Source organism: Augochlora pura, chromosome 6, assembly GCF_028453695.1.
Source record: "Augochlora pura isolate Apur16 chromosome 6, APUR_v2.2.1, whole genome shotgun sequence".
Classification (NCBI taxonomy): domain Eukaryota; kingdom Metazoa; phylum Arthropoda; class Insecta; order Hymenoptera; family Halictidae; genus Augochlora; species Augochlora pura.
Genome location: NC_135777.1, coordinates 13,807,011 through 13,834,366, shown reverse-complemented (window position 1 = coordinate 13,834,366; position 27,356 = coordinate 13,807,011). Strand labels below are relative to the sequence as shown.

Below are 27,356 nucleotides of genomic sequence, written 5' to 3'. Positions count from 1 at the left end.
ATACACTTCTGAGATATATCCTCAAAAGTAATTGAACTCGTGCCTCTTCTTAACCACAATTACGATCCTATTCTTGGTTCACTAGGCACGTCTACGTTCAAGCAATTTACTCTTTATATTCAAAACCATAAGCAGCATAATTGATTGTTCGATCATATAAGAATTCTTTAAGCCGAGCGTGCCATCCAAGTCACTGCGTAACATGGAGCTAATTCATATTGGTAGAAGCAAAACCTTACTAGGATATCAAAAGTGTCACTTATATAACTAGAACAGCTACAACTGCGGACGAATTAAACGGCCAGTTAGATCGTTCTAATATTGCGGAATTTAGACAATAGAGTTTGACTGTTACAACTTACATAACTCACACAAGCTTATAACCAATATGGATGTTCGTTATTTTGTTTTAAGTTTAAATGTGCTTAGTTTATAAGTTTTTGTAATTTCTACAGGTATGTTTTATGTATCTTTTGTATTTGTTTATAGACATATATTTTATACTTATATATTTATAATACGAAAGAGCTTATGAAGCTGGTTAATAAAGAATAATAATAATGAAAGAATCGAATCGTGCTTAGATCGGAGTTTTTCAGTCTCCAGAAGGAGACCAAGGCGTGGTCGCAGACTCGTCGCTCGTCCCTCCGATCGTTTCCCTCGCAAGTGTTGCCGGATCACCGGTTTCCTCCGGTCGCTTATCGACGAGGTGTAATCGCGTAATTATCGCTCGCGCGATCGGAAGCCGCAAATTATCCCGAAACTGTGCTGGAAATTGATACAGTGTCCCGTACGCGGACGCTGTCTAATTACAGTGATCTCAGACGAGGCGGTCCGGCCGCCTCTAATCGGATGTCGTTTTCTATTACGGAGAGCGCCAGTTAGGACGCTTTCCACCGTTTTCTCGTCCCCTCGTATCTCGACCAAGGGCCTTGGGAAAAATCGCGGAACATCACCGCAGCTGACGAGAGCACCCTAACGAGTCCTCGGCAAGTTCTTAACGACTCCTGGAGAACGGGAGAATGGGTAGCCAGTTCGATCGACGTTTAATACCTATCCGGAGGACAACCGACGTCGCCTATCGAGTCGGCAAAATGCTCCTAGGGAGCCTAAACAGCTCTCGAGGCTCCCCCCCTCTTCTTATCTCGACCCGATAAAACACGAAATTCCGCGTTTTCGAGCACAAAACGCTGTCCCGTAATGGAGCCACGAAATCTCTCGGAGCGGAAGAAGCGGCTCGCGAAACTGGTTGCGCTTGACTCATCGCCCGGCTCCCAGAAAAATCAACCAGGAGGAAAACGAACGAGAAAAATCGCCGGTCCTTACTCGGAAATCCCGTCAAGGTGTCTTTCGGCTGACTCGAACCGGGCAAACGAACCCGGATGATTCACGCTGCGAAATAACGCGGAGGACCACGCCGAAAGTCTGGTACTTTCCCGCGTCAATCGAAGAGTCTATCCATCGAGTTGCTCAATCTCAAAAACTTCGTAAGATAATTGATCAGACTTTAGAAAAGATGTTTCGAGAACAATAATACTGAGGGTGTCATTTAGGTGCGACAGCTTCCGGTTACTTGATCTTCAGAATTAAACTTCTCGGCTGTGTAAATTAACTTTAGTAGCCATTTTCGTATGCATTTTATCCATCGTGCAGTGTACAGTTTCTCTCGGCTAGTTTTTCTATAATTATTGGAAAACGTACTAGTACTCTAAGACGAATACACTCACCATTCACAGTTAAGAAGCTAAAGATATGTAGTAGCAAAAGGTATTGAAGAAACCAAATGAACAGCAAATAACCTGTACAAGGCTGATGGTATCGGAATAATTCTAATCTATTTGGAGAGCATTATGACTTCCGCAAATTGTTCAATTAATCTACGTAAACTAATGGCGCTTTCGAGGAAATTTAAATTTAAATTTTATCGAGCGTTCTACTCGAAGAGTGGGTAAAACAAAGCAAGAAAATTGACAACGCAGAGTACGCAGATCGCGGAGCTCGCGCACGACGAATGATCTCGAAAGGGTGCAGCGTCGTGTCGCGTCGCGAAAACGCGCGATAAAATCGTCCGCGCGCGTCTAATCGTTTCTGAGTCCCACGGGTGTGGAGAGAGTCCCGCTCGTTCGTTGCAACTCCGTGAAGAGCGACCCTGAGAGGCCCGTGGCCCCTGGAGCGAGGAATACGTCGATGCCTGCTTAATGAGACAGGATAATTCCATTTAAACGGAGCGAGGCTCTCGTTAGGGCCGAGACAATAAGGCCGGTGCGCGGCGCGCGGCGCGCGGCCCAGGCAATAAGGTTCCGCGAGGGGTGAAATATTGCGCCGTGTCCTCCGCCGCGCCGGATCGGCGATCAACGATCGTTGCGCACCTATGGCACAATTTACAGCAGGACCGCGATTTATCGCGCGTGGGCGCCCCGGCACTCGTTGTAAATCGGACACAGACGGATAATTTTCGACCGGGTTTCAGCGGGCGTGCCCCGGCTTCAAAAGGTGTGCTCCCCCCGACCGATATATCGCCGGTTAATCGCCGCAGCGTCCCCTAAGTGGGCTTTCACTGTTGCGCCACAGCGAACAATCGCCCGTGGCCCCGTGCTCGCTAGCGTTTCTCGTTCGCGATATGAATTACGACAATGACACGCTGATATCTTGATCGATCTCGCCGATCCGAACGGCTGCCGTGTCGCGTGCCCTCGAGGACCTTGGAAATCCGCCTTGCGATACTGCCCTCCTTAGTTCCAGCGTCTTATCTACTAAGTTCAGGACACCGTATACATTTCATATAATTTCAAATGTAATTCCATTTATCTTTTCTCAATTATTTAAAAATTATTTTTTGGACGATTAGAAACGTTAAAAGAAAGTTAAGACAATATAACTAAGGAGAACAGAATACGTCTATTTTTTATTGCTGCGCCCGATTATTTTTAATTGTATGAAACGGTTTGAATTCTCAGAGCATCGATTTTTCTACGAACCAGCACAACTTCGTCAATTTTGCGTTCCATATCGAGATTGCAGCAGAGTGTGTTTTCGGTATCTTCCAAAGAGTCTTTTCACCCTTTAAGATCTATATCTGGACAAGCAACATGTACGCCTATCCGTATGTAAATAGTAAAGGAATCACTTCTGTCGATATTATGCCGGCAAGTTTCGCTTGCTCTGCAAATCGTGTCTTCGTGAATGCGAATACTTAGGTATATCATTAAAACAATAATCATTATCAAGGTTGATATTTTGATATGTTCTTACTATTTACCTATGAATGATACTATGACATTCACTCCAGAGGGTTATTCCGTTTAGCAAAGAAATTGAATTCAACTAGATTAAAATTAAAATTGATACATCAATTTTCCGTTGCATCTAACCAGGAACTTTTGAAATCCATATTTGCCCGCGTATCACGGGATTTATTTAAAGGAGGATGTTCAGAAGATCGCCGAGTGCTCGTTGCGCAGCAGCGCAACACCTGTGTTACTCGGTATCGAAGACGCTGCTTTGAACACGCTCCGAAGCCAGGTGATCGAACAGCTCCGTCCCGAAACGCTTCGAAGCCCTTCGCGAGCGAACGAGCGAACGAGCGAGCAAGCAGGTGGCCGAACAGAAGGCTGCACCCTGTTTCCTGTGCCGGTCAGGGACGGTGCACTCGCGGGGCCCGAACCGCGGCCTACGGTCCCCGCGAGCAGAGGAGACTCGTTTCCAAGTACGCGCCGACTGTTCAACGTTTAACGGGTCCCCGCGTTCTAAACGCGCGCAATTAAGTTCCGCTTCGCGGTCCGCTCGCCGCTAATTACCCGATGAATTTCTAACCACGAGAAAACTGTGAACCACGGACGACCGGGCAATCGTGACAGCCTGCGGGCTGTCAGCGGACGGATCAGTCGGAGATCGAACAGCCGAAGACTCCGTTTAAGCCGAAGCTGCTTCGGGACGCGACGCTCTCCAGCTGGAAACGGTTCTGCAAGGAAAATTTGGATTCTTGCGGACCGGGTTAATTGTCCGCGAACAACCGAGGTAAAAGTGCGCGGCGGCATTGAGAGTCCAGGAGAAAAGAGAGCAAGAGAAAGAGAGAGTGAGGGGAGGGGTAGGCATATCGAAGTTGCTTATGTAGGCTAAAGCCAGCGCGATCGATTTCACGAACGATCTTCCCGTACGCAGAAACGAGAAATCAAGGCCGACACTTATTGCATCTTCTTCGACGGAAACGGTTCCGCGCGAAATCCTTTTCGAAAATGTCGGCCGCAAGGAGGTCGGCGATTGCGTACACATCGCGCCGGGCAAAGTCATCCTGTCGTAGACTTTGTGCAACCAATCCTTAGAAGATCTCGATAAAGAATCATCGGCATCCTCGGGGACTTTTAACTTTCAGAGAGAGAGAGAGAGAGAGAGAGAGACAGAAGTCGTCTACCCACTCCTGTTGCTCGCACGTTACTAATCCGAAGCTGTTGGAGTGTGGTAAGAAGCTATCGCAATCTCCATTCGTGGATTCCAAGTTTCTTCTCCTCAAAACTGAATTAATGTTGCATGTTTTCTCCGGTTTGTCCACTACTTATATCGATTGAACACGCAGGCTAAGTTAACCACTTCGGTACGGCGCACATCGGCCACGAAATTGTGCCCACAGCCGGCACTCACCATTCGCATGCTACTTCGTGCATCGACAGTGAATCCGTTTTGCTCTTTTACAGATCTTTGACGAGAAAAGCTTATTTATGTGTATTTTTGGACGTAAACACTGCAATTGTAGAGATAAGGCAAAAGTTCTTGGCAGTCGACTATAGTCGACTATAGTCGATGCTCGGCCGTGTGCTTTCATATCACGGCCGTCGACTATAGTCGACACTCGGCTGTGCGTGTTCATCTGTGGCCGTCGACTATAGTCGACGCTCGTACCGAAGTGGTTAACACCTTCGCTACAATTAGTTTCACAACTGCGTCGATTAGAACTTCTTCGACCTTAATAATAATTACTTTTGTCCCGAGGCTTTCATAATGCGAGAGAAAGATGTTTCTATTTCAGAGGAACGGATAAGATTCATATTTAGTAGATCGTCCGCGGAATCTCCATCGCGGTCTGCCTCGTAGTTACGATGCAAGGGGTTAAAAGCATTTGAAGGAAGTTGCAACCATTCCTGTCACAGGAATAGCGTGTTAAAAGTGTTCGGAGTGGTACGGACAGCTGTTGTATTCTTCCTGAAATATTTCGGCTTCTTTCGCTTCGCACAGCTTGCAGCTGTTGCAGCGGCATTTTGCAGCGAACACGCCGCAGAGAAGAGATCGATCGGGGAGTTCCTCCTTTCGAAAAAAGACAGACTACGGTAGAAGCGACGGAGCCGATCAGAGAAGGATCTGCGGTTTAGCGGGAATCGGTCCAGGACCGAGGAGTTTCTTTCGAAGTCGCGGGTACAGCCCTGCGTGTGGGCCGCGACAAGGTCCTGTCACAACGCCCCCGCCGTTTCGCGCGGAGAGCTCTCTAACCGCGCGCGGTGAACGGGGCCTTACGCGCGTATCGACCTTTTCGCCCGAAATGGTGAGACCGAGGGTATCCATCGAATCGACGGTTTACTCTTCGATTATCTGTGTCACGGAGAGTCCCGTCCCGTCTGCCCCGCGTGGAACGATCGAGAGAGCCACTCGTCTCGTATCGCGAGGAGACCCACGTCTCCGGCAACATCCTTCCGAGACGCGTCGCGTCGATTCCTTTTTTTTCTCTGCGGACGGTCGCGCGATTCCAATCGTTGCCTAACCAAAGACACCTATAGAAACAGCATAGTTCCTATGCTCGTACGAACGGTTTGCTCTTCGCTCGAGCTCGCAATGGATTGCGTGTCCCACGGCGTAACTGAGTTTGCACCCACATGCATATTTTCCGGATTCAAGGGCGGCGCGACGCGAGCTGCGACCATTTCAACGCGACGTTCTCGCGTTCCCGCGATAATTAGTCGACGAGCGAATACCAGGCCAGGCTGATAACAAGATCGCGGATTGACGTGTCTGGCGGTATCGTGACTCGCGATCGCCCTTATCGGCTCGGAGTTCTTGATAATCGATTATTTCCATGAAAGCTTCCATTACTCTTTAGCGATCAAATTGCTCTACTATCTTACCAGCCTTCTTGAGATTGATCCCTCTGAAGCAAATTAAAAATTCTCATAGAAACGAGTGCATAATGCGCTGCGCTTCTTCTTTTATCTTACCAGTGTTATCAAAATAAATTCCATTTCATCGAATATAAAATTGTCCTTCCGTCGATCTCTTTCGTATTTGCATCAATTAGTAATTCATTATTTAGAAAAATAAATTTAGATTTAGGAAAAAATGATTGACATTTATACTCGGTAGATTGTTTAGCCGCGCGTCTGACTTATTACAATTTATGTGGCTAATACGAGTTCTGTATAACCAAGCATGACAAAATAAAATGAATGGAGCACGAGTCCTCAGCAATGAAGTTGTTTCAACGAATCCGAACGCAAACAAAGAAGAGACAATAGAAACAGGATAAAATGGTACGTAGAGAGTATTGTCTGCGAGCAAATATCGCAGCAGATTTTCTAGACCGAGCTCGGAACTCCGTTGAGCGATGGTTAGGTGTTATTGGAAGAGGAGGCGCCTATGGTACATGAGAAGAACCAGGAAACAGCGAAAGCTCTAATTGAATTTAATTTACCGACATACCGTTAAACAGTTAGCGGCGGATGTCACAATTGTTTAGCATCAGCTCGTAATGCGGCGATGAGTCATTCGAACCCGCGGCCGAATATTCCCGTTCGGTTTCAGAGTACCAGCACGCTGGACCGTGCACCGTTGCCTGCGTTCCTCGAAACCTTACCGAGGCCTTCCAGAACCATAAGCTTATCGGCTCACGTGACCACCGATATAAATAGTATTGGCTCGTCGTGAAAGTTTTCAAGATTTTCGTGGTCGTCGACCGTAAACCCTGAAAACTTTACAGCGACCAAACGGTCACGCTGTCCTCGGATGGCGAAAGACCAACGCGAGGAATGCTCGAACAAGGTTTCGGGCTTCCCTACGGCAGCGATTTTCAATGTCACCGCTAAAACTAATTAATTAGACTAGCATTGCCAAGCTAAACAACAAAACGAAAGAAAGGAAGATGGTTACAACAAAGAGAAGATAACAAAGCCGCTGTATGGTGACCGAAATAGAAAAAGGAAAAGTTTACGGGTTTGCTAAGAAGTTCGCGTGGCAGAAGAAAGTGCAAGTGAACGTGCAGGCGTTTCGCTGCATAGCAACCGGACTCGTAAAACTATAATATAAGTCGCGCGTAGGCAGAAAATTAAAGGAAATGGCAAGTCATTACTTTGTCCCGAAAAATGGAACCACGTCGCGATACGTCTCTTAACAGTTCGCAGCGATGCCGCGTCATTTTTAATAACAAAATCTTTTTTTCTTAATGTCTGAGGTACACTAATTTAACTAGGGTCAGATGTGACTAGCCGCCGCCTTCCGATCGTTCGTTTTCCGGCCGTTATGGTAATTCACAGAAGTTAAAAGCGAAGCGTTTTCTCCTTTTGCTAATCTTCACGGAAGCTGTATCTCGCTGATAGACAGCAGAGATGAACAATCCCGTTCAATGATCGCGATCTTTTTGCCGGCGTCGCTCTTAGTGCCGCGAGGCTGCGCCTCCTTGGACGTTGATTGATAAATATGTTGCCGGTCGCGGGGAACGAGCCTAGCACCGTTTAAAATCTAAACCCGGATAGCTTTTTGCCCGCGGTGCCGTTACCCACTCGCGTCGAAAAACTGGACGCCGTTGTGTTTCAGAGAGCACGAATACGGTGCTACTTGTTTCTCGTGGCTCCGGGAACGATCTCTACGGGAGAAAAACCGCAGACCCACCTTTTGCACGGCTACCGCGACGCGTTACGTGCTTCAGTTTTTCGCGATCGTCGGTGTAAATCGTTTTACGCGCGTGTAAATCAATCGACCCGGCCGACTTAATCCGAAGGCGACATCGGCCGGTGATTGCGAGACCGCTTCGATGAACATCGACCGTATCCGAGGCCGGTCTGGCAGAAACCTGCAGCAGTGGTAACACGTCTCCGCTATTATCTCGTCACAGACGTCCAAATATTACCGGAGTATCGCGAATGGGTGCTTTTAAAGGCCCCTAAATTCATTTTGGATTAATATCTTCTAAAAGTACTTTGAAAGTATTTTATCCGTTGTTTAATTTCTTTCAAAATATAGAAGACGGTATTACAGTGTTATATCAATGTTATTACAGCTAGTTACTATTACGTATGGATGTACGTTCAACATATGTCATTCATTCCTGAACAGATTGCAAATTTATAGTTTCACAAATCGCGCATCTGTGATTGTTGATTAACCAAATTGTGACTAATTTTTCAGAGCAGATTACAACTTCTCAGATCAATCAATGTATCAATCCTATTTCATCTTACAGATTTTGCGTTTGATTTAGTACATTGATTCGTTGCAGTATCAACGTTATTAGAAACTATTGTGGAAAATCAAAGCAACTAACTCGATGTTACCAATATTGAGATTTATAATTGTAATCACTCGTTGAATCCATTGGCAGATATGGGCGTAAATCCTAACAAAACTTGATAAAGTCAACACGTAAACGTGAGAATTAATTTTCAACCGAAACGAATGTGTATTTTATTCCTGCCGGTGTTGCGCGCACGCGGCGATCTCGTATTCCGCATAAAGAAAGTCGAATTATGTTTGTGCAAGCTGTTATTTAATACTGCAACGCATGAAGTAGTTTTACGCATGAGGACACGCCGCGTTTAATAAAACATTCCAGGTAAAACTGTTACCGAAGCGAATTGTGACGACGATGTTGCTATACACGCTAAACGAATTCAGCAATCTCGTGCGATTAATTCGTGACTCGTGATTGTTTGTTTCTATTGACTCTTACTCACTGAATGGCTCAGCATTTTTGTGGCCGGTGCTGGAGATTGCGTGGACGATAACAGATAAATTTTTGAAATTGCGATAACGCTTGCGGCCGGAACCGGACGGAGATAGAACGCAAGGTTACTCTATTCAAGGAAGTTAGAAACGAGAGAATGAACGTCACCGCGAGTTGTTGCCTGTTTCCGGCTAAGCTACCCCTGCGTGTCGCGGATCCGTTATTTCTCGAGCAGACCAGCCGCGGGCGAATTTTGCGAAAGGGGAGGAGACCTCGACGGCCGGTGTGCATCGGTGCAACGAAGAAGAAATCGCACCGCGAATAAACGTCCCTCGAGTCGCATTCGTCTATCGATCGCGTTGAAAAGAACACTGCGAAGCCTGTCCACTACCCGTGCGTTTATTCGCGACGATGATAATTTCGCGAGCAATCTTTGGAAACCAGTGTCGGCATTGAGCGACGACGACATGATGTCACTCGCGCGGAAGTGGCGTCATTTGGCTGGTCAATTTAAGGAATAAATAATTCGTGTCTGGCCGCGACGACCTTTATTTCGAGTCTACGCTCGCGGCATGATAATTCATTCCTCGAATTCGTTTGTGCACAGATTAAGGCGGTTGGTGTGAATCGCGCTACTCGGGAGATTCTAAATACAGCGAACGTAAACGTCTTTTCAGTTTCCAGTTATTGTTTCTATTGTTAGAATTTCCAAATAGTCTTTAGAAAGACTAGAAATTCACAGAAACGGAAATCTGTAGAGCGGTGATCATGGTATCCTTTGAATTTCTGCTTTTAATCGGACGCGTTGGACTCGGCTCGATAAAATCATTTTTGTAACACGCATCGAGATAACAACTCCAGTCTCGAGCGATTGGTAACTTTCAGAAGGATCGTATATTTCGAGCGGTTGCGCAGTCCGGCGGAGCAAAAGTCATGACGTCTACGCTAATCAATTTTCGACCAAAGTACATTAATAATTTATCAAAGAAAATATAATCATACATCGGCATATACGCAGAAATATATAATTTCATAAAAAAATTCCTGTTTATTTTTACTGAATAATCAAATCTTATGTTTCTATAGATAAATGTTCACGTACCAAACTGTTGAACGGTTATGGCTATACGTTTTGTTAAATAACTGCGAAGATCGCAAGTTGCACCAAAAGTTTTTATTTTATCAAAATGTACTATCTGTTGGAATAAGAATCCTATAGACATTTTAACACATTGAAAACATAGCATTGGATAGATGTGAAGCAGTGACTTTTTTGACTTTTGTCTATTGACAGCCGCGTTGTGCATCGGACCGAAAGAAAAAAGGCGAATGGCTGCGCGCCAACTGCAGCGTTACGGCATCTTTCTTCGATCGGTTTTTCGCCACTTTTAATCTACATATGCTCCGACCGCCTCGTTTCTCTCTGCCCGGTACTCTCTCGACTGGATCCGCGGATTATCCGTTTACACGAGTAACTGCCGATTACGCTCGCCGTGAAAACTCTACCATAAACGTTCACGGTACACCGAGCTCGATTGTTTGTCCGTTTCGTCATTTCTCTGCGCGATTCCTGCGCTCCTCTACCCAAACCCATGCACCTCGACGATTACATCTGCTGCCGAAGTAAATCTCTAACTAAAGCTCCATACATTGGACAGAGAAAAATGTTGTATGCTCAAATATCAACACTTTGCAGTATAATATTCAATCTGGATAATATGCATTTCTTCTAATTCAAAATAAAACTTTAACTCTTCGATCATGAATATGTAAACGTTAAAGCAAAGCTTGACATATAATAAAATATATTTTCCTTTCTCGTACAGATTAGCGACAAACGCCTATTAATCAACGTAATCGCGAAGGAAATCATAGTTCAAGGGATTAACTACTTGCTATTATACAGTCATTGCAACTACCAATTCGTGATTACGTCCAGCGTTCTCCGATCGTTACGAATCGTCCGGAAACTGTAATCTGTTTCTCCCAAGGGAATTCATAAGCGCATAAACCGTAAACGCTGGATGTTTAATAGAAAAAAAACCGAGCAGCAACCGGAGCTCTACTTTCGACTCGATAACGCGTGTTGTATGATCGCGGCTGCGTGCCGAGCCTCTCGCTCCAGCGCACGAAATATCGGCGAAGGATTGAACCGGCAATCGGCACAGTTCCTTTACGTCATCCCTCCGTGCAACAACGAGGGCTTTCCCTTTCTTGCACTCGGCCGTCGGCTCTCGGCTCTCGGTCCGCGCGATCGCCGGCCCCGCCGATGATTCATCGAATCGTTATCACCTCGGCCGTCTCGCGAGATTCGTTAACGAGCCGCCGCCGCTCGACAGCGAATTCCATTTGCCTCGCTCAGTTTTTCCTACGCTTGTAAAACGTTCCGTGTCATCGTGGAATTTAACACCTGGAAACGCAAATCACTCGCTGTCGCTCTCGTTACGATCCTTTCGGTTTCTTTTTTCACGTTCGGATAGCTAATAGCTAATCATTAGGTACGCGCACGTTTCTCGAGTAGTTGCGTGAGTATGATTTCCTGATGCGCGTAATAAAAGATCAAAACACATTATCCAACGTACGCTTAAACAGTAGTCGTTTAACAGGATAAGTGCCGAAAATTCAAACGAAATCAAAGTAATGTAATACACGAATCCCAAGTCAGAAATTTGCCATAGGGAAGATTTATTTACCACGGGGAGAAACTCTAGTGACATACAGTTTGTTCGATAAAATTACAATGTAAATGAATTTGAAAATCTCGTCAAAAATTCGTATCACTCGTATGCAAACTGGCACGTTACTTAACGTGTTAACTCTTTGAGACAAATGTTCTTAGCTCTTGAAATATCCTTTTGTTTTGCTAACGAGACCAAAAGGGGAAACCAAAACGAAACGAAAACTGCAAATCAAAAGATTCTCTTACGCAAGTCCCCATCCCGTTGCCTATCACGGTAAGCCACAGAGCTATAGCGACTATTTAACCCTGTCCTTTTAGAAATGAAGAATTAGTCCAGAAGCGTTGCCCGCTTGAAATCGATTCGATGGAAACGTAGGATCGGTGAACAGCATAGGTATTCCGGCTAGCGTGTCGGACACGTGAGAGTGAGCACAGGTGACAGCGAGGTGACAGCGCGAGCGCGTACAGGCCGGACGAAAATGCATTGGGAGCCTATAAGTACGCGTGACACAATCGTTGGGGAATGTCGGTGTCGGAGGGCCCTAGGTCCTCTCAGGTCCCACTGTGTCCGCAATCCTGTTCGCGTTCGCATTTGCGTTCGCGCCAGATGCGATTTCTCGTAGAAACGTCACATCGCGTGCCCCCCGTCCTTCGCGACTGGCCGAGCGCGATAGAAACGAAAACAACCATGAAATTGCCTCCTGAATTCGTCCCGCTCCGCCTTCGGAGTTGCTTCATACGATTCAACCTCGAATTTTAAGTGGATCCGATCGGCGGACTCTTTGCGAGGCGTTTCCGGAGATTGCGAGACCGATCTTTCGCTGTATGCGTTGCGATTAGCCACTAGAGCGATCTGCCGGATCCCTGGACCTTGAATAGAATTGCGATCACAGAGATACGAGAACGCTGGAAGACTCGGCCGAAGTATGCGTGATTGTTTTTGAAATGCGTAAAACGATTTCGAAAGGATCGAGTAGCCTCGGGGATTGTGCCACCGATTTTCCACTGCGTTCCCCTGCGAGATCGACCGCGCATCGTACGAATCTAAAATTTGCATAAATCGAACGATTAATCATGCGAACTGCGTTCAGGCAAAAACAGAGGTAATTGAGTTGTTAATTCTTAACAGTCGCTCTGGAATCTTACGAAACTCGGAAATTTTATGTGTCGAGCGTAACAGAATCTCATTGGATTCACAAAGCTGAAACGAATTCAGTGAGAAACTCGATTTCTGCGAAAGCACCCTGAGCTGTTTTACTAATTGCACTGTATCTGTTATTAAATTTTGTACTTTGTTATGTCTATTTTGTTCTAGTTGAAAAATTCTAGTAGATCGCAAATAAATAATAATAGTAACAATACTAAATAATTGAACAATCGCTATGAAGTCTAAAACTATCGTTGCAGCATATTTTACAATAGGATTTTTATTAACCCTCGTAAACGATAATATTTCCTTTTGCATAATTTTGATTTCATTTCCCCTCACCTTCTTCGGGTACCGAAGTCTTTGTACCATGAATAAACGAATAAAGAAAAATAGCGACGACAGACGGAGAAGAATGATCGCAGAACCGATCGTAACATTGCGTTATTGTTTCCAAAACGCATAAAACGCGTTTCCGAAAGGCTCGACTCGGTTAAGCGTAGGCGAATGAATTTATGATAGGGGATCGTTCGACGAAAAGCCGAGTTTATTGTTCATCGGCGGGATAGTGGTCGCGGGCGAGAAAGCTGGGTCGATCGGGATCCGCGTTTCCGGTGTCGGACGCGCCATAAAACCGCGGGGATGCTCGTTGACGCGTTCCAGATGTTTTATTCCCTCCGCGGCCGCGATTCATTTACGCCTCCAGATTTTTCCGACTCGATCGGCCGTGTACGCGCGCATCGCTGAACTTTCCTGCGTGCACGCGGGAAAAACGCGTCGCTCTCGCCGACGAGAGCCGCTCCATGCCGGAGCGGAGCCGAGCCGAAGCCGGAGCCGACGCGACCAATGTCCACGATCGGAATGCTGCGCCACTACGGCCCGCTATATTTAGACACGCGAGTTTTAATTGAGTACGCGACAACCTATCGGACGCGTGTTCCGAGGTACCAGAGACAGCTGGAGGATCGAGGATAGAGAAATGCCGACGACGAGTTTGATGTCCCCCGCCGCGAGCGGAACGGTCGAAACGCGCTGGAGCCGAGCAGCTCGATAAACGGATCTGCATCGACGCGATCACGATCGAGGAAACCACGGAGGAATATTCAACGGACCTCCGAACGGCTACAATTAACTTTGATCTCACTGTCAACTGGACCACGGATTAGCAAATGGAGTGGCAAATCGGTCCCGCGGTTCCGACCCGATACCCGGTGATCCAGGTGATCCCTTCGATCAACAGATCGTTCGGATCCTTTACGGTTCGATCTGGATTTTAAGTGACTGTGGAAAAGTGCTGAGCTATAGAAATGCGGATTTGCGGACAATATCGCGTGGAATGCGATCAGACATTTTGTACAGTAGAATGGGCTGCGACACATTCACAGTCGTGACACTTTCACAAAGGAGCGAAATTCCGATAGAACCTTTGCGTCCATTTAAAACAATGCGAAAAAATTCATGGCCAACGTGCGTGCAAATAGTACTCACAGAAGAAGTCAACAAAATTGATAATACAATAAAAAATATTATAGAAAGCAGATCCAGTGTACTGGAAACGTCGTGGGGCTGCTTTGTGATACACGAGTGTATTCATTCTTTACGATAATGGCAAAGGCCTAGAAGCGACGCGAACTTTCTTCGTTGTTCGATGCTCGAATGCGTGATAACCCGGTTTAGATTTGCGTTATCTGGTCGCCGAATGAAAAGCGGGCGAGAATGCACTTAAAAATCGCGAGAGGAAAGAGACCGGACGAGCGGGTCGTCAATGTGGACGAGTACAAAGGGACACACTGAGTGCCGCGCGAGTTGTATAAAAGGGAGAAGCGTGAACACTCGGCCGAACGTAAATCCCGGCGAACAGATTTACTGTGACGGAAACACCGAGCGGTAGGATTAACTTTTAAGATATTACCGACAGCGTTAGACTGTCGAGTATTTAGGAGGATGCGGTGTTCGTGTCTCGGACAAACGACGAGGAAAGGGGATGGGTATAGAGGGACAGAGAGACGGAGAGAGGACAGTCATAATTCATAAATTATGCAATGGCGTGCTAACATGGTTGACCGGAGGGTAATTGACCCTTATTAAATAAAGTGGTATGACCCTGACACAACCAGGAACCACGGTCAGCCCTACGTGCTCGATGCAATGTAATTCAATAGCGCTCTTCCTTGAGATTACAGTCGAAAACGTGAGCCCGAAATGTTTCGAATCCATGCGAGTCCGTTCGATAAGGTTTCTCGATCAATATCGCCTAGCGAGCGAGAGAGAAAGAGAGAGAGAGAGAGAGAGAGAGAGAGAGAGAGACGGGGTTAGCCTACCCCCCGGGGTTAGGATAGGTGTGCAGCTTGGCCCTCGCGTAATCTAGGTGTTTGCCAGGCCGCGTCTCGTATAGTCGTGTCCTTGCATAATCGAACTGTTCCTAGAAAAGAACCTAGATTCCTAACGATCCCCGACACCGTCCGAGCCGCGACGCGAAAAATTTCACTAATGGAGAGACACCGAGGAAAAATCACCGCACACCTATAAGAACAATGAACGCGTGGGTCGGACTTATCGAGTTGTCACACCTCGGGAAAGAATGCGTAACTGAAAACCGCAGAAGCGAGCGACGACCCTAAATTTCTGAAATCGACCCGTCACCAGGCGTCCTTCGAAGCGCAATAAAACGGCGGGAGAAGATCGTAGATTGAATTATAAGTTATAATGAAGATGCCTTCAGCTTAGAAATTTACGTTGGTTTCAGGCGTGAATCGAATTGTTTAAGCGCTGTTCAGACGTTTAGACGTGAAAATCTGTAAAACTTTTCAAGAGGAAAGGACTATTTTGACTTCGATGTTTGCTTGTAGTAGACAGACTCTACAGAAAAGAAGCAACTCGAAGAGGTAAAAGTAGAAGATAATTCCGGATAATTCCAGCGGCCCATGGATCGATAAGTTTTCTGTTCGGATTAATTGCAAGTAGTAGTTATTCCAGTAAATTTTCAACGCGAATACGCTGCTGGCCTGAAAAACCGGGCTGTACTCGGACAGCGCAATTAAACGGGAGTTTCTCCGAATGCGTGTCAGCCTGATTTTCATGGGATCGCGGAAACATTATTCGAACGATAGGAACGGTTCACCGAGGCGATCTCCCGGATGAAAAGGCTTCTGTTCCCTCTGTTACGCGAGAAGCTTTTTCTTCGAGTGTCTCCCACGGCTCTTGTTCGCCGACAGCCTTAGTCGGCACGCGCGCTCGTTCATTCCACTTCCCCCGAATGCATCCGCGCTCGATGATCACCAAAAAGGGAAAACCCGGTGGTCGGATGTAAATCAGGCCGAATGGCCGTTGGCGATGTCACGTGGTCCAATCCCGGCCGCGAAACAGCCGCCACCGGGAGATCTCAAAGTATTGTTTCGCGCGTTACGCCGCCGCGACCCCGATTTCTCTATTACAGGCGAGCGAAAGACCGGAGACCGAACGAGGTTCCACGGCTAAATAATCAGCGAAGCCGAAGGACACCCGAACGTCTAGATCCGGCTGCTCCCGCAGCACCCTCGAATTCCTTGGATCCTCGACACGTGTTCAGCCTTGATCGGGAACCGTGCGAGGACCAGCGCTGCATTGTCCTGCACTTGTCGCTGGAATCTCACCCTCGCCACGCAATGCTCATTAATTAACTATTACGCGAGTCCTCGGCCCTCCAGTCACGTCTCCTCGAAGACCCGCTCTCGGCAATGGAACCTGCGCGAAGCACGGATTAGGTCTGCTTCGAAGGTGCCTCAAATTGATCCTCCGTGTTTTTCTTTTAGTGTAATTTGGATTACGGATCTTTATACAAAATGAAAATGCAATTCGGTTTCATTCTTAAATAATATGAAGAAGATGAAATCGAGGCATTAACTGTTTTAGTCTCTTTTAACACTTTGACAGTGGAATTATAAAAATCGATTCGACGTGGTCGTCGAATTCGACTTAATCATAAGTTTTACCGTAATTGAATTATTAAAAAAGGGAGTATTATAATTAAATTATTGACACTTCGACTACCGTATCACCCATATGTGAATGATAGAATTATTTAATATTTAATTTATAAAAATGAATATTTTGCTGATCCATTATCATATTCTAATTTTATTAAAATTGGCAAGAGTTAAGAATAATGGCTATATAATAATAACATAACCCTACTTTACAATTTTAAATTAATTAAATAAATTACTTTAATTTCGCCGAATTTCCGACAATACTGTTTTGGAATTGATCTACTCATTTTACCATAAATACATGAAATTCGCGCTATAGAGGCAAAATAAAAATTGACTATTATCGATATTCTATGATAACATTTACTTCGACACAGAAGAATACAATTGTATTCCGATTTCAGAGAAACGTATAATCGTTCAGACTGGTATCGTGGTCAGCGACATGCGATCCCGAGGACCTGAATGATTGTAAAACAAGAAAGAAGTGGGTCATCTTGTCCGGTTCTCTTAGTGTCGCAGAGATCAAGTAGTCAGGAATCTCGGGCGGTCTTGGAAAAAGGAGATCCTGCGTTAAGGAAAAACGGCTTTTCCGGAGGAATACGCTCGTCCACACACAGAGCCGTTCAAGGCCGGCCGACAATTATTCGAATTCCACTCCCTCGGCGAGGCGATTCGTCCCTCAGGACTTGCTGTCTGGGCGAGCCGCGGCTAGGCCAGCCTTGCCAGGACGAAAAGGATCGAAGGGTGCAGCCTAGATAAGGTCCGCCGAGGGCGTGGTTGATTATACTCTCGGCTATACGCTATATGTATACACGCTGAACAACGTGTTCACCGTCTCGTGGCCTGACACCCTATCTCGAAAGTTCCGATCCAATTAATCGCGCCCGAAACCCGATACTTATTGGAAAACGTTTAGGTGCGCGCGGTACACGCGACGTTTGTCGGTCCACCTCCTTAAGGAACTGAAATTTTCGCCTCCGCGACCATGATTTTCGCGATAACGGCGTCGTAAACGTCACTGCGACTCGCAGTGCTAGATCGTTCGCGATGACTAAGAAACGTTGACGACGTTACTCCGGCTATCAGTTGACATTGCGATTTTTGAGGGAGAATATATCGCGATGGCGCGACGTGTCTCGTTTTCCCCAAATCGCGGGCACTGGGAAGTGCGCGCGGTCAGCCGAGCCTAGACGGCCGAAGAAAAGACTGTAAAACGAATCAGTGGACCATGAAATTATAAATGAGTCGAACAATACGACCGGTCATTCAATTCGCTTCGAATCCCACGAGCGAACGGGAAACGCGGGCTTACGTTACCCGGTGTGAGCAATTAAAGTGTTGCCGATCGTTAATGGACTGTATAATGAACTGCCGTTTGCAAAATTTCAGGCTATTTTCCTGCGATATTGATAAGAAAATTATGTAGCTGATTTTACGCACTTCCGGTGCCAGATTCTTATCGTTATTGCGATCATAAGAAACATTCTCTCACGCTATCTTTCACGTTGAGTTCTAAAAAAGTTATTGCGTTTTAAAAGGTGTCCGAACGTTAGTAGAAGATAGTGTAAATAATATTGTACACTGACGAAACAGATTCTCTTAAAAGCCCATGAATATTTCCAAATGCTTAGGTATTTTCATTTAGGCTAACTTTCACTTAGGTGTTTACATAAAATGTCCAACTTATCGAATTACCATTTCATTGCCGACCTCTCCTTTCATAGGCACGTTACAATTATTTCCAGTACCGCACTAGAGCTAAGGAAATTTGCTCAATGATCGCCAGACTAACCGTAAATAATCCTCAGAAGAAAAATTTACATAGAGATTCGAGGTTTAATCGGCCGTAATGGTTACACAATGTTGTTGGCCGACGTTCGATCGACGAAAAAACTGCGATAACGGTCCTCGATACGCGATGAAGACAAGAGATATCGCATGGCTGATGATAATTACCGATGCATTATCGACCGGATAACGCCACGCAGAATTTACAGGATCGCCGTGCGTACGCTGTCGATGCACGAATTAACTGCGAGCACCGCGATGAAAAGATACCTCCGGCTCTCTCTTTCTCTCTCTCTCTCTCTCTCTCTCTCTCTCTCTCTCTCTCTCTCCGATAAGCCAACAGTGCCGCGTATTTGCAACACGTTCGAATGCATTAGCCGGCCACTCCTGAAACGCGACAGTCATCCATCTTGCCCGTTTATGAACGCGTCTCGTGGGATTGTCGTTGTCGCGAAGCCGACGACGTAACTCGGCGTCGCATTATGATTCCTCCACGAACGTTAGATAAGCATCCCGAGGGAGTCACGCGACTCCCGATGGGTCCCGAGTGCCGACAGGCACGCAAACGATACCTCGAAAACGACTTTCGAATTTCCGCAACACGACGTTGTTCCTTAACCCTTCGTTTTTTAACCTCTAAGGGAGCTTGTTAAATCGGCTTGAGAAACGCGACAGCTCGATCGATATGCCCTACACGAAATTTTCATTCAACCACCATGTTACAATTTATTTCGAAATCATTCCTATCGAATCGCTAGAGGGAAATCGAACTCGGGAAGAAGTCGAAAAGAATGGAGAAACCTTGTTGTTCGATGCCCCGTTTTCCAGAAAAATAAGCTCGGGGCTCGCGAGGCGCGCCTGATCTCGAAGACGTGTCTACTGGCGTGCCTGTTCGTGGTTTACCGTTTCTACTTCGCGCCTGATTTAATACACAGATGTTACAGATATCGACTGACGTGTCTGATCTCGACTTACGATTTCCACTTCTCGTCCACGCTAACTCACTCGCGTTTTACGATTCTTTTATATTTCCTACTTCGACGTAGTTATACGCGTAGATAAACCCTTGTCTAAAAACTTCGTGCAAGCTTTCAAGCGAGAGTACCGACGCGATTCAGTCCCACGTACGCGCATACCGAAAATAAAACAATAACTTCGAAGAAGTCGCGGGGCATTTTCCCGTACCAGGATCGCTTCCATCTTCCCTGCGGCAGTTCTCACCCGCGGCACTCCGAGAAAATTATTAACGGTATAAATCGCCGTGAAACGCCGGCAAAAAAACGAACGCCGTCGATTGGAAGACAGAGGGAGCCGGGCCCGAGAGGTTGTTTTATTACCGGCAATTACTTCGGTCGATCGTCGCCGCTAATTGAAATCTGTTCGATAACGGGTACACGTGTAGCCACCCACAGAAGTCCCACAGATGCCGGAGCCCGTCGCGTCGATTCTCCTTCGTCCTCTCTGTCTCCGCTGGCTGCCTTCTAATACATCAGCGACCTCGCCGCGAAACAAGCCGAATGCTCCGGGAAATTCTATTATCGCGACGCTTTGCCGTCCGCGGAACGGCAACAGGATCGCAATCAAGCCCACGCCATCGGCCGTTTTAACGGTAGGACTTCAATGGGCCAGTCGCGGATCATCGATTCGAGACGCTTTATAGCATTCAGCTGCTCTGCATATGGAATCTCCGATTGCCGGGCACATACAAATCCCTGTGATTAACTCCGGCGCACAATAATCTGATCGAACAGCTCAAGGTATTGTCGCGTCCAGGCCTCTTTACCACGGATGCTTTTAATCGAACCGTTCGCTATGTATGTTTTTCAACGGGACGACCCAGTAAGTATAATATTAGGTCAATGCATATGAATTGTCGGATTTGTAAATGAATTGTATAAATTTCATATCTTCTTTTGCTAGATTTTTATTTAATCAAAATATTTTTCTCACGAATGAATAAACGGCTTATAAAAATTATAATAATATCCACAGAATTCAAGCACTTACTAAGCTCCAAATAAACTCAAAATAAGTGTCAAAAATACAAAATTTTTTAAAAATTCGTTTTGACAATCTACGACAAGACTGCGAAAGGGTTTAGATAACAACAGAATTTGAGAGCGAGAAAAATATTTATAAATAATGAAAATCTGACATTCCAAATGCACCGACCGAATACAAATGCATGTTGATTACGGTGTGCACATTTAGAAAGAATTCATTTCGTTTACTCGGTAGAAATAACTCAGAGCTCAACATTTAACCCCGAGCTCAATATTTACAGCCGTTGATTGCAACAGCCGACAGCCAAGGACTCGTCCCGTTGCAAGGATTATACAAATTAATGTATTCTTGTGAAAAACCGTAGAATGCACCCTCAGGATCCGCGCAAGAGCTGAATCAGTGTTTCCATCATCGAGCAACTCGGCGATCGCGTGTCTCCGTCGAATGCCGTAATAATTGATGCCGAAACCGCAGAGATTCCCGTCGACGAGTCCCGCAGCAAGATCGACGATCGTATATCTCGCTCGATCCGCTCGAACGCGACGATTCTCTAGTCTACACAACCGGTAACCATGTTGGTCGTCCGAGGACTCGTTTAACCGTAAATGAAAACACGACGCCGCAACATTGGCACGATTCCTCTGGTATACAAGACGCGCAACACTATGCAGCCCCCCTCGACCCCCCCCCCCCCCCCCCCCCTCTTCGGCGGCGTTTCGAAACGACGAATCGGATCCGCGTCGATACACGTTCGATCAGAATTCGCCACCAAAAATGGACAGCGGCGTAGATCGTAAAACCGCCGCGCGGCGGCGGCGGCGGCGGCAACGGTCTTTGGTGAACGACTATTCTCGCCGCGGCGGAGTTATTGGTCGTCGTACGGGATTATTGACGGTAATCGTCAAATTAAAAGATCGCGCAAGAGGATCGGCAGCCGCCAAGGTTAGATAACGCGACGTCTCTAGCACGCCCGCGACCGACCCGTTCCGGTTTACGACCCGCGCCGGTTCGGACCCGGCGAATGATAATAATTGATCTAATTGCGGCAAATGAGCCGTTTGTTTAAATACGCCGCGCGGCCCGCGATCTGCGGCCGTCTACTTGCGAAATAAGATTAATAGCACCCTGTCCTCCGCGGAGACCGGTGATCGATCGCGCATTTTACGACCGCAATTTCGTGAGGCAACAATAGCCCTTTCTTTTTAACGAGCGAGCCTAGAAACCGATTCGGACGCGGAATCGATTCCCGAACCTGAAAACGCGCTCAGCTGCATTTCGAGTTGCAGAAACGTCGGGCGACTGCGAAAACGCTGCCAAATACAATCGTCGCACTTTCGTCTATTTTTTTTTAACTGTATCCTCGAATTTTCCAAGTTCTTGACAGTGCGGAAAACTACTCGGATCACTCAGGGTCAATTCTCGTTTCTTGCAGTCGCTATAGAAAAACATATCACGCAACGATCCTCGGACCAATTCCTAGGATTGCAATTTTCGAATCGTACTTTGAGATCTTCTAATTTGAACAAATTCATGAACATATTTATACGAAACGAAGCGCATTTTGCGCGCGAAACCTTGAAGTTTAATTAGAAAACATCCCACATTAGAGGACAAGATTTCAGACTGTTCCAAATTAATTCCTTCGAAGCGAGCGTATAACAGATCGGAGAACTTGAGTGTGCAAAACGCGGACGAAGATTAGAATCGGCTGTATTTTCCAAAATTTTAATGCAAACAATTTTACGGGTATCTAGGTGAAACAGAGCGCGGCTTGCTCGTAAAATTTCCAAGTTTCTTGTAAAAAAGAAATCCTACATGCGAAAACGCGATTCCTGAGTCGTCCGGGATACATTTTTTTGCCGAACGCCTGACAAATCCGAGAACACGGGTGTACGAAGTGCGATCGGAATGGCCCATAAACGGAGAGCAGACAAACGAAGTCCCGACGCGGCGTGCCGGTCGCGTAACGATCGTCGGATCCCTCTGGCTCGATCTTTAATTTCAGTCACGTAGCTGTCGGCGCTCGGTCGCAAGCACACGGCCGCGGTCCGGTCTCGTGAAAGTCCTCTCGAGGTAACGCGAAACTGAAGTTCGATCGTGGAAAAAAGGAAAACGAACACGAACGAGGGAGCCGTGGAAAGGAAAAAGGAGCCCCGGCGAATGGGTTTCCGCAGCTTTCACTCGGACTTTAAAGATAGAGGCGGCCAGCCTTCGAGCGTGGCCGCACGCGCGACTGGTTTATTGCATCTTAATAACGGGAGACCTTGCTGGCCGGCTTGATCGAGTCGTCTAAGCGAAATATTGAAACGAGATCCTTCGCCGCGCCAATTTAATTAGCGGCCACGCCGACCAGCTAGCAACAATCGCGTATCCGCTGCGATATGCCCGCAAGCCGGAACCGTCGAATTCTCGGAAACGGAAATCGAGAGAAAAATCGAACAGGCCAGGCAATTCAACGATCTACTATGAATCAGCTCGACCTTTCGTTCATTAGATCTTCTTCGAAATTTTACGTCGCGTGATGCAATTAAATCGTCGATTTTCCTTATCGTTTGTACTTAAGCTGACTATTATCGTTTTCCATTTTGTTATCTCATTAGGACATCATGCTCAAATTTAATGAAACATAATCGAACCTTCGAATCCATAATTCTATGATACAGTACTTTAAAAACACGATTAGAGCATTTTATAAGATGATGAAAAAATAGCGGTAATTATCTTGTACCATTTAAGTCGATTAAAACAATCGGTTTCTACATTTCTTTTATTTCTGAAATTATCAATATTCTAAAGACGCTTTCTAGAAAAAAATATCAGCGTCTAAATAAATTCAGCCTTATCAGTCACTTTTAGTACTCGATAGATTCAGTATTAATTCTTAATTCGTCTTGGTAAAACCGAATGCGATTTTTATCTTCCCTAGTTTTACGAATTAATCCGCGAAGATGCGCAGTGAAAACGTCGCACACGATGAACAGTGTTTTTTCAAGAGGATCCTCGAAAGATGTTTGTTTATTGAGTCACCGGGCCTTTTCGCTTCCTCGTCGATTAACGTCTTTTGAAAACATCGCGATAGGTGGAGGAGGTTTAAACAAATTTTCTGCGGTTGGCTGAAAGATCGACGAAGCGATCGAGAGGCTCAAAAGTCGCAGCTCTCGAGCCGACAGAACGACGAGCGACGGCGAAAAGCGCGAGAAATCGCGGGGCGATCGCATTATGAGATTGCACGGCGTTCGTCAACGCTATTTATATCGGTTACGCCAACTTCCTCCCCAGGGGCCTAAGGGTAACGTTATCGTCCAACCGGTCTGCGTAAATAGCATTTCGGAGACATTGGACTAGGCCTTCCTCCGCCTTTTTTCTTCTACTTCGCATCCGAGACACGTCGCATCCTCGTTTTACGCGCGGCTCGCAAATTCCACCACCTGTACTAGCGAAACCTTAATCCGCGACCGACGCTACGCGCCAGTCTCCATCCGTTTACACGTTGGGAGAATTTTTGCAACGTGTAATTAACCTTGTGGAAACACCGCTTGATCCGACGGATGCATGAGAGATTTTGTACGTACGATAATCACGCGGGAATCTCACGAAGTTGGATTTCAGAGCAGAGTTCTTCGAATGCTTTGGTATTGTAGCGCGTCCTACATTACAAGCATTGTTTCTTTATGTACGTCTCAATTGTCCATCCAGCAAAGAAGCCTTCGACTTTCGTGAGCAGGTAGTTCCCGGCACGAGGAAGCGGAACGGCGGCGGCTTGAACTTGGTAATCAAATGAAGTGAGCTTCGAAGAAGGCTTAGAAATTCATAAATCCTACGCCTGCTGGAATCAAGTGGAACGTTAAGGGGTTCAAAGTCGAGGATCTAGCGTGTCGGGCAGCTCGAATCAACCTCCGCCTCGATGGAGTCGCGTTGCCATAGGCTGGCACAGGTATCACGTTACCTCGGTGCACCGGCCTCGGTGTTAAGACACCTAATTGCACGTTATGTTCGACGCGCACGTACGCGCGCGGCACGCAAACGCACGCATGTCCCTTGCCGAATGCTGGCACGCCAGCAATAGTAAACACGTAGAACTATGGAAATAAATATACAAAAAGGAGGAACGGTACGATGGCGGTCTTGATTCCTTTTTCATCCTACTTATATTGGTCAATTAACGGTATATTATCATGCGAATGACTACAGCCTCAATAGTACAGTGACTACTCCTCGAGGCTTTATAGATCCTGCAGATCGATCCTGATGGGAATGCGAAGGTAGAACAATGGAGGACACAGATAGAAGATCATCAATCGTTGGGAAATGTATGCGGAGCCTTTTGAAAATGATATTAATTAAATCGACGACGCTCGGAAGCACGTGGTGAGTGTGTCACGCGAGAGACCGACGTTTTACATGCGCCAACCTAATATTAATGTTCTCCAGATGACCAGCAAGAGAGACGGGAAAGTGAGTGAACCCGGTCTGCGGTGACGGACCAGTGTATTCGTGTTTCCCTTATCTTCATCGTTCTTGTTGTCATTGTCGTCTACCGACTCTCTCCTTTCCCAAGAGTGTCCGCGGAAGGAGGCGGGTTTCGACGTCCGCGGTACGACCAATTACATTACGAATCGTCTCTCGTGTCTAAAGGGGGCTTGACGGGATAGAATTAGCGTCGAGTAAAGATTCAAGATTACTTTCCACGAACTTTAAACCTACGATCTCCTCAAGCTTTCCGTCTTCTTTACCATGAACAGCTATTTTTCTGGGTTCTCCGTTAACCGCAGGTAGAGGCTCGTTTTTGGCGAACCGTTTTGTGGTCATCGTGGAAAAGTTATATGGAGAAAGGCGACACGGAAGCCACGGCTCTACCAAGTTCACCGCGAGGAGGATCGACACGCGAGGTTGCACGGTATAAATCCAGCCGCGATCGATGTCCTCTTGGTAACGAGACCCGAGGACATTCCGTTTTGTCAAATGGAGTACATCCTGGTTTAAAAACCGTATCGAGGACTATTCTAACTCGGGAACAGGTTCATAGACACAATTTAGGTGTATAAGTCGATCTTCGCGTGTCGATGATCCCGAAAGGTGCCCGATGATGGGATGTGGAAGTTCGAATCGGAGCTGCGGACACCAAAGTTTAAAGTTCGTCGGTGTAAAACAACCCGCACGGTTTTTTCGCAGGAAAGTGATCGCTTATCGCGACACTTGAGAAGATCCCAAGAAAATCGGTGTGACTTGCCAGTGGATTCGATCGATATTGGTGTTTGCCCGAAAAAAAGTGAGTAGCTTCCGCGAGGACGAGCCGCATTGCGGAACGGGACAGGGAAATGTGTTTGCCGTGGGAAACCTGCTATCGGGGCCACGGTTAGGATGGGATAAGATAGAATATGACAGGATAGGCGCAATCAAGCACCGAGACAACGTTAGACACTATAGGATCGGTCGCTTCTGCGAGAAGTAACGACCCCGTCCAAGGCCGACTTATGTACTGGGTTACGCGGGCCAAGGTCGACACGATTACGTGTACACATGTCAAACGATGCTTTTTTAACCAGTCTCCGTTGTCTCGATTTACGTAGCCGAGCGGCGATAACCTTATAAATCGGGACGCGTAAACCAACTGTCAGCGTTGTCTTATTTTCCACCGACAGCTAAATAGAACGGATCTCGAAACCTGCCTCTCAATCGTCTGTGGAACATATTACTAAAGTATAACATAAAATTGTCCCATGAAGACGAAATTAGTGGATTCGAAATTAGAAAATTAGAATTGATTACTTAGAAATCCTAATAGCAATCTACTTCTTCTTGCTTCTTATCTGAGCAAGTATGTACTTCTTTTACTCGTTTATCACATTTTATGTAACAACTATGTGACCCGAAAGAAATTTTTGTTCTGGTTGACCACGTAAGAACGAATTGCAAAGATTCCTGTTCTCCAAAATTGCTCAAGCTTCCTTAACAAGCAATAACAACCCTTCCACAATATTATATGAGGAAAAGTAATGTTGTAAAACATAATATATGCAATGTAGAACATAAATATGAGAAATGGTATGGTTTTGTAGAGAAGTACTGTAGAATATATTGTGCGATACAAATTCGCACATGGATATCGACTAAAGTCTACAGCAGGTAGAATTGTGTAATTGAATGGAAGTTGAATAGACAGATTGCAAAACTCACTTTTACGTCGAAAGCGTCGGTGGGCATCCGCTGTACGCCGTTCATCTTCGATGGAACTGTCACTCCCGCGAGTCTTGTCACTTATTTTTCACAGCCTCTTCTCCGTCCCGCCGCCGATCGCTCGGTTCCCGACAGGCCTCGGACGCGGGGGTGGCACGCACAGACGTCGAGCACGTCCCACGGACACGTGAAAATCGTTTGATAAACCGGGCCCCGAGAGCAGCTAGGAGCCGCTTCGACGCATCCTCGTCCACGTCCGCGCGACAACTGGAAATGACTCGCGTGCGTCTTTCGATCCCTCGAATTCGATCGGGAGGTCGTGCACGTGTTCGCACCTTGCTCCCAGCTCCGAACGATCGAGCTTCGATCTCATTCGACCCGACCAAAACAGCATAAAACAACCCGAGTGTTATTGGGGCTGCCTGTCAGCTAGGGAGATTTTCCGGGCCTGGAAAGCAATCACAACACGTGGCGGGATTAACGATTTCCTCAGGTGTTTATAGCAGTCTTCGGAAACCGGCTGGACCAACCCCTAAGTGGATTATCGCATTTATCGCTTCATTTAACGATTCAGAAATATCAGCAATAACCCCTTGACATAAAAATACGTGTGAAATACATCTTGTGTTTCTAATACCACTGTACACATTGACGTGAAACACGGTGTAATAT

General features: G+C 46.4%; 1 protein-coding gene across 2 annotated transcripts in view; it reads right to left on the bottom strand.

Annotated features, from left to right (window-relative positions):
• Lmpt (four and a half LIM domains protein limpet) overlaps nucleotides 1-27,356 on the bottom strand; it is a 106,068-nt gene that overhangs the window by 77,273 nt on the left and 1,439 nt on the right. For both annotated transcript variants that reach the window (XM_078182701.1, XM_078182702.1), the window contains exon 2: nucleotides 26,685-27,132. In XM_078182701.1, the coding sequence (XP_078038827.1) occupies nucleotides 26,685-26,729 (45 nt within the window). In that variant the 5' untranslated portion in view covers nucleotides 26,730-27,132. The remainder of the gene's footprint in view (nucleotides 1-26,684; nucleotides 27,133-27,356) is intronic.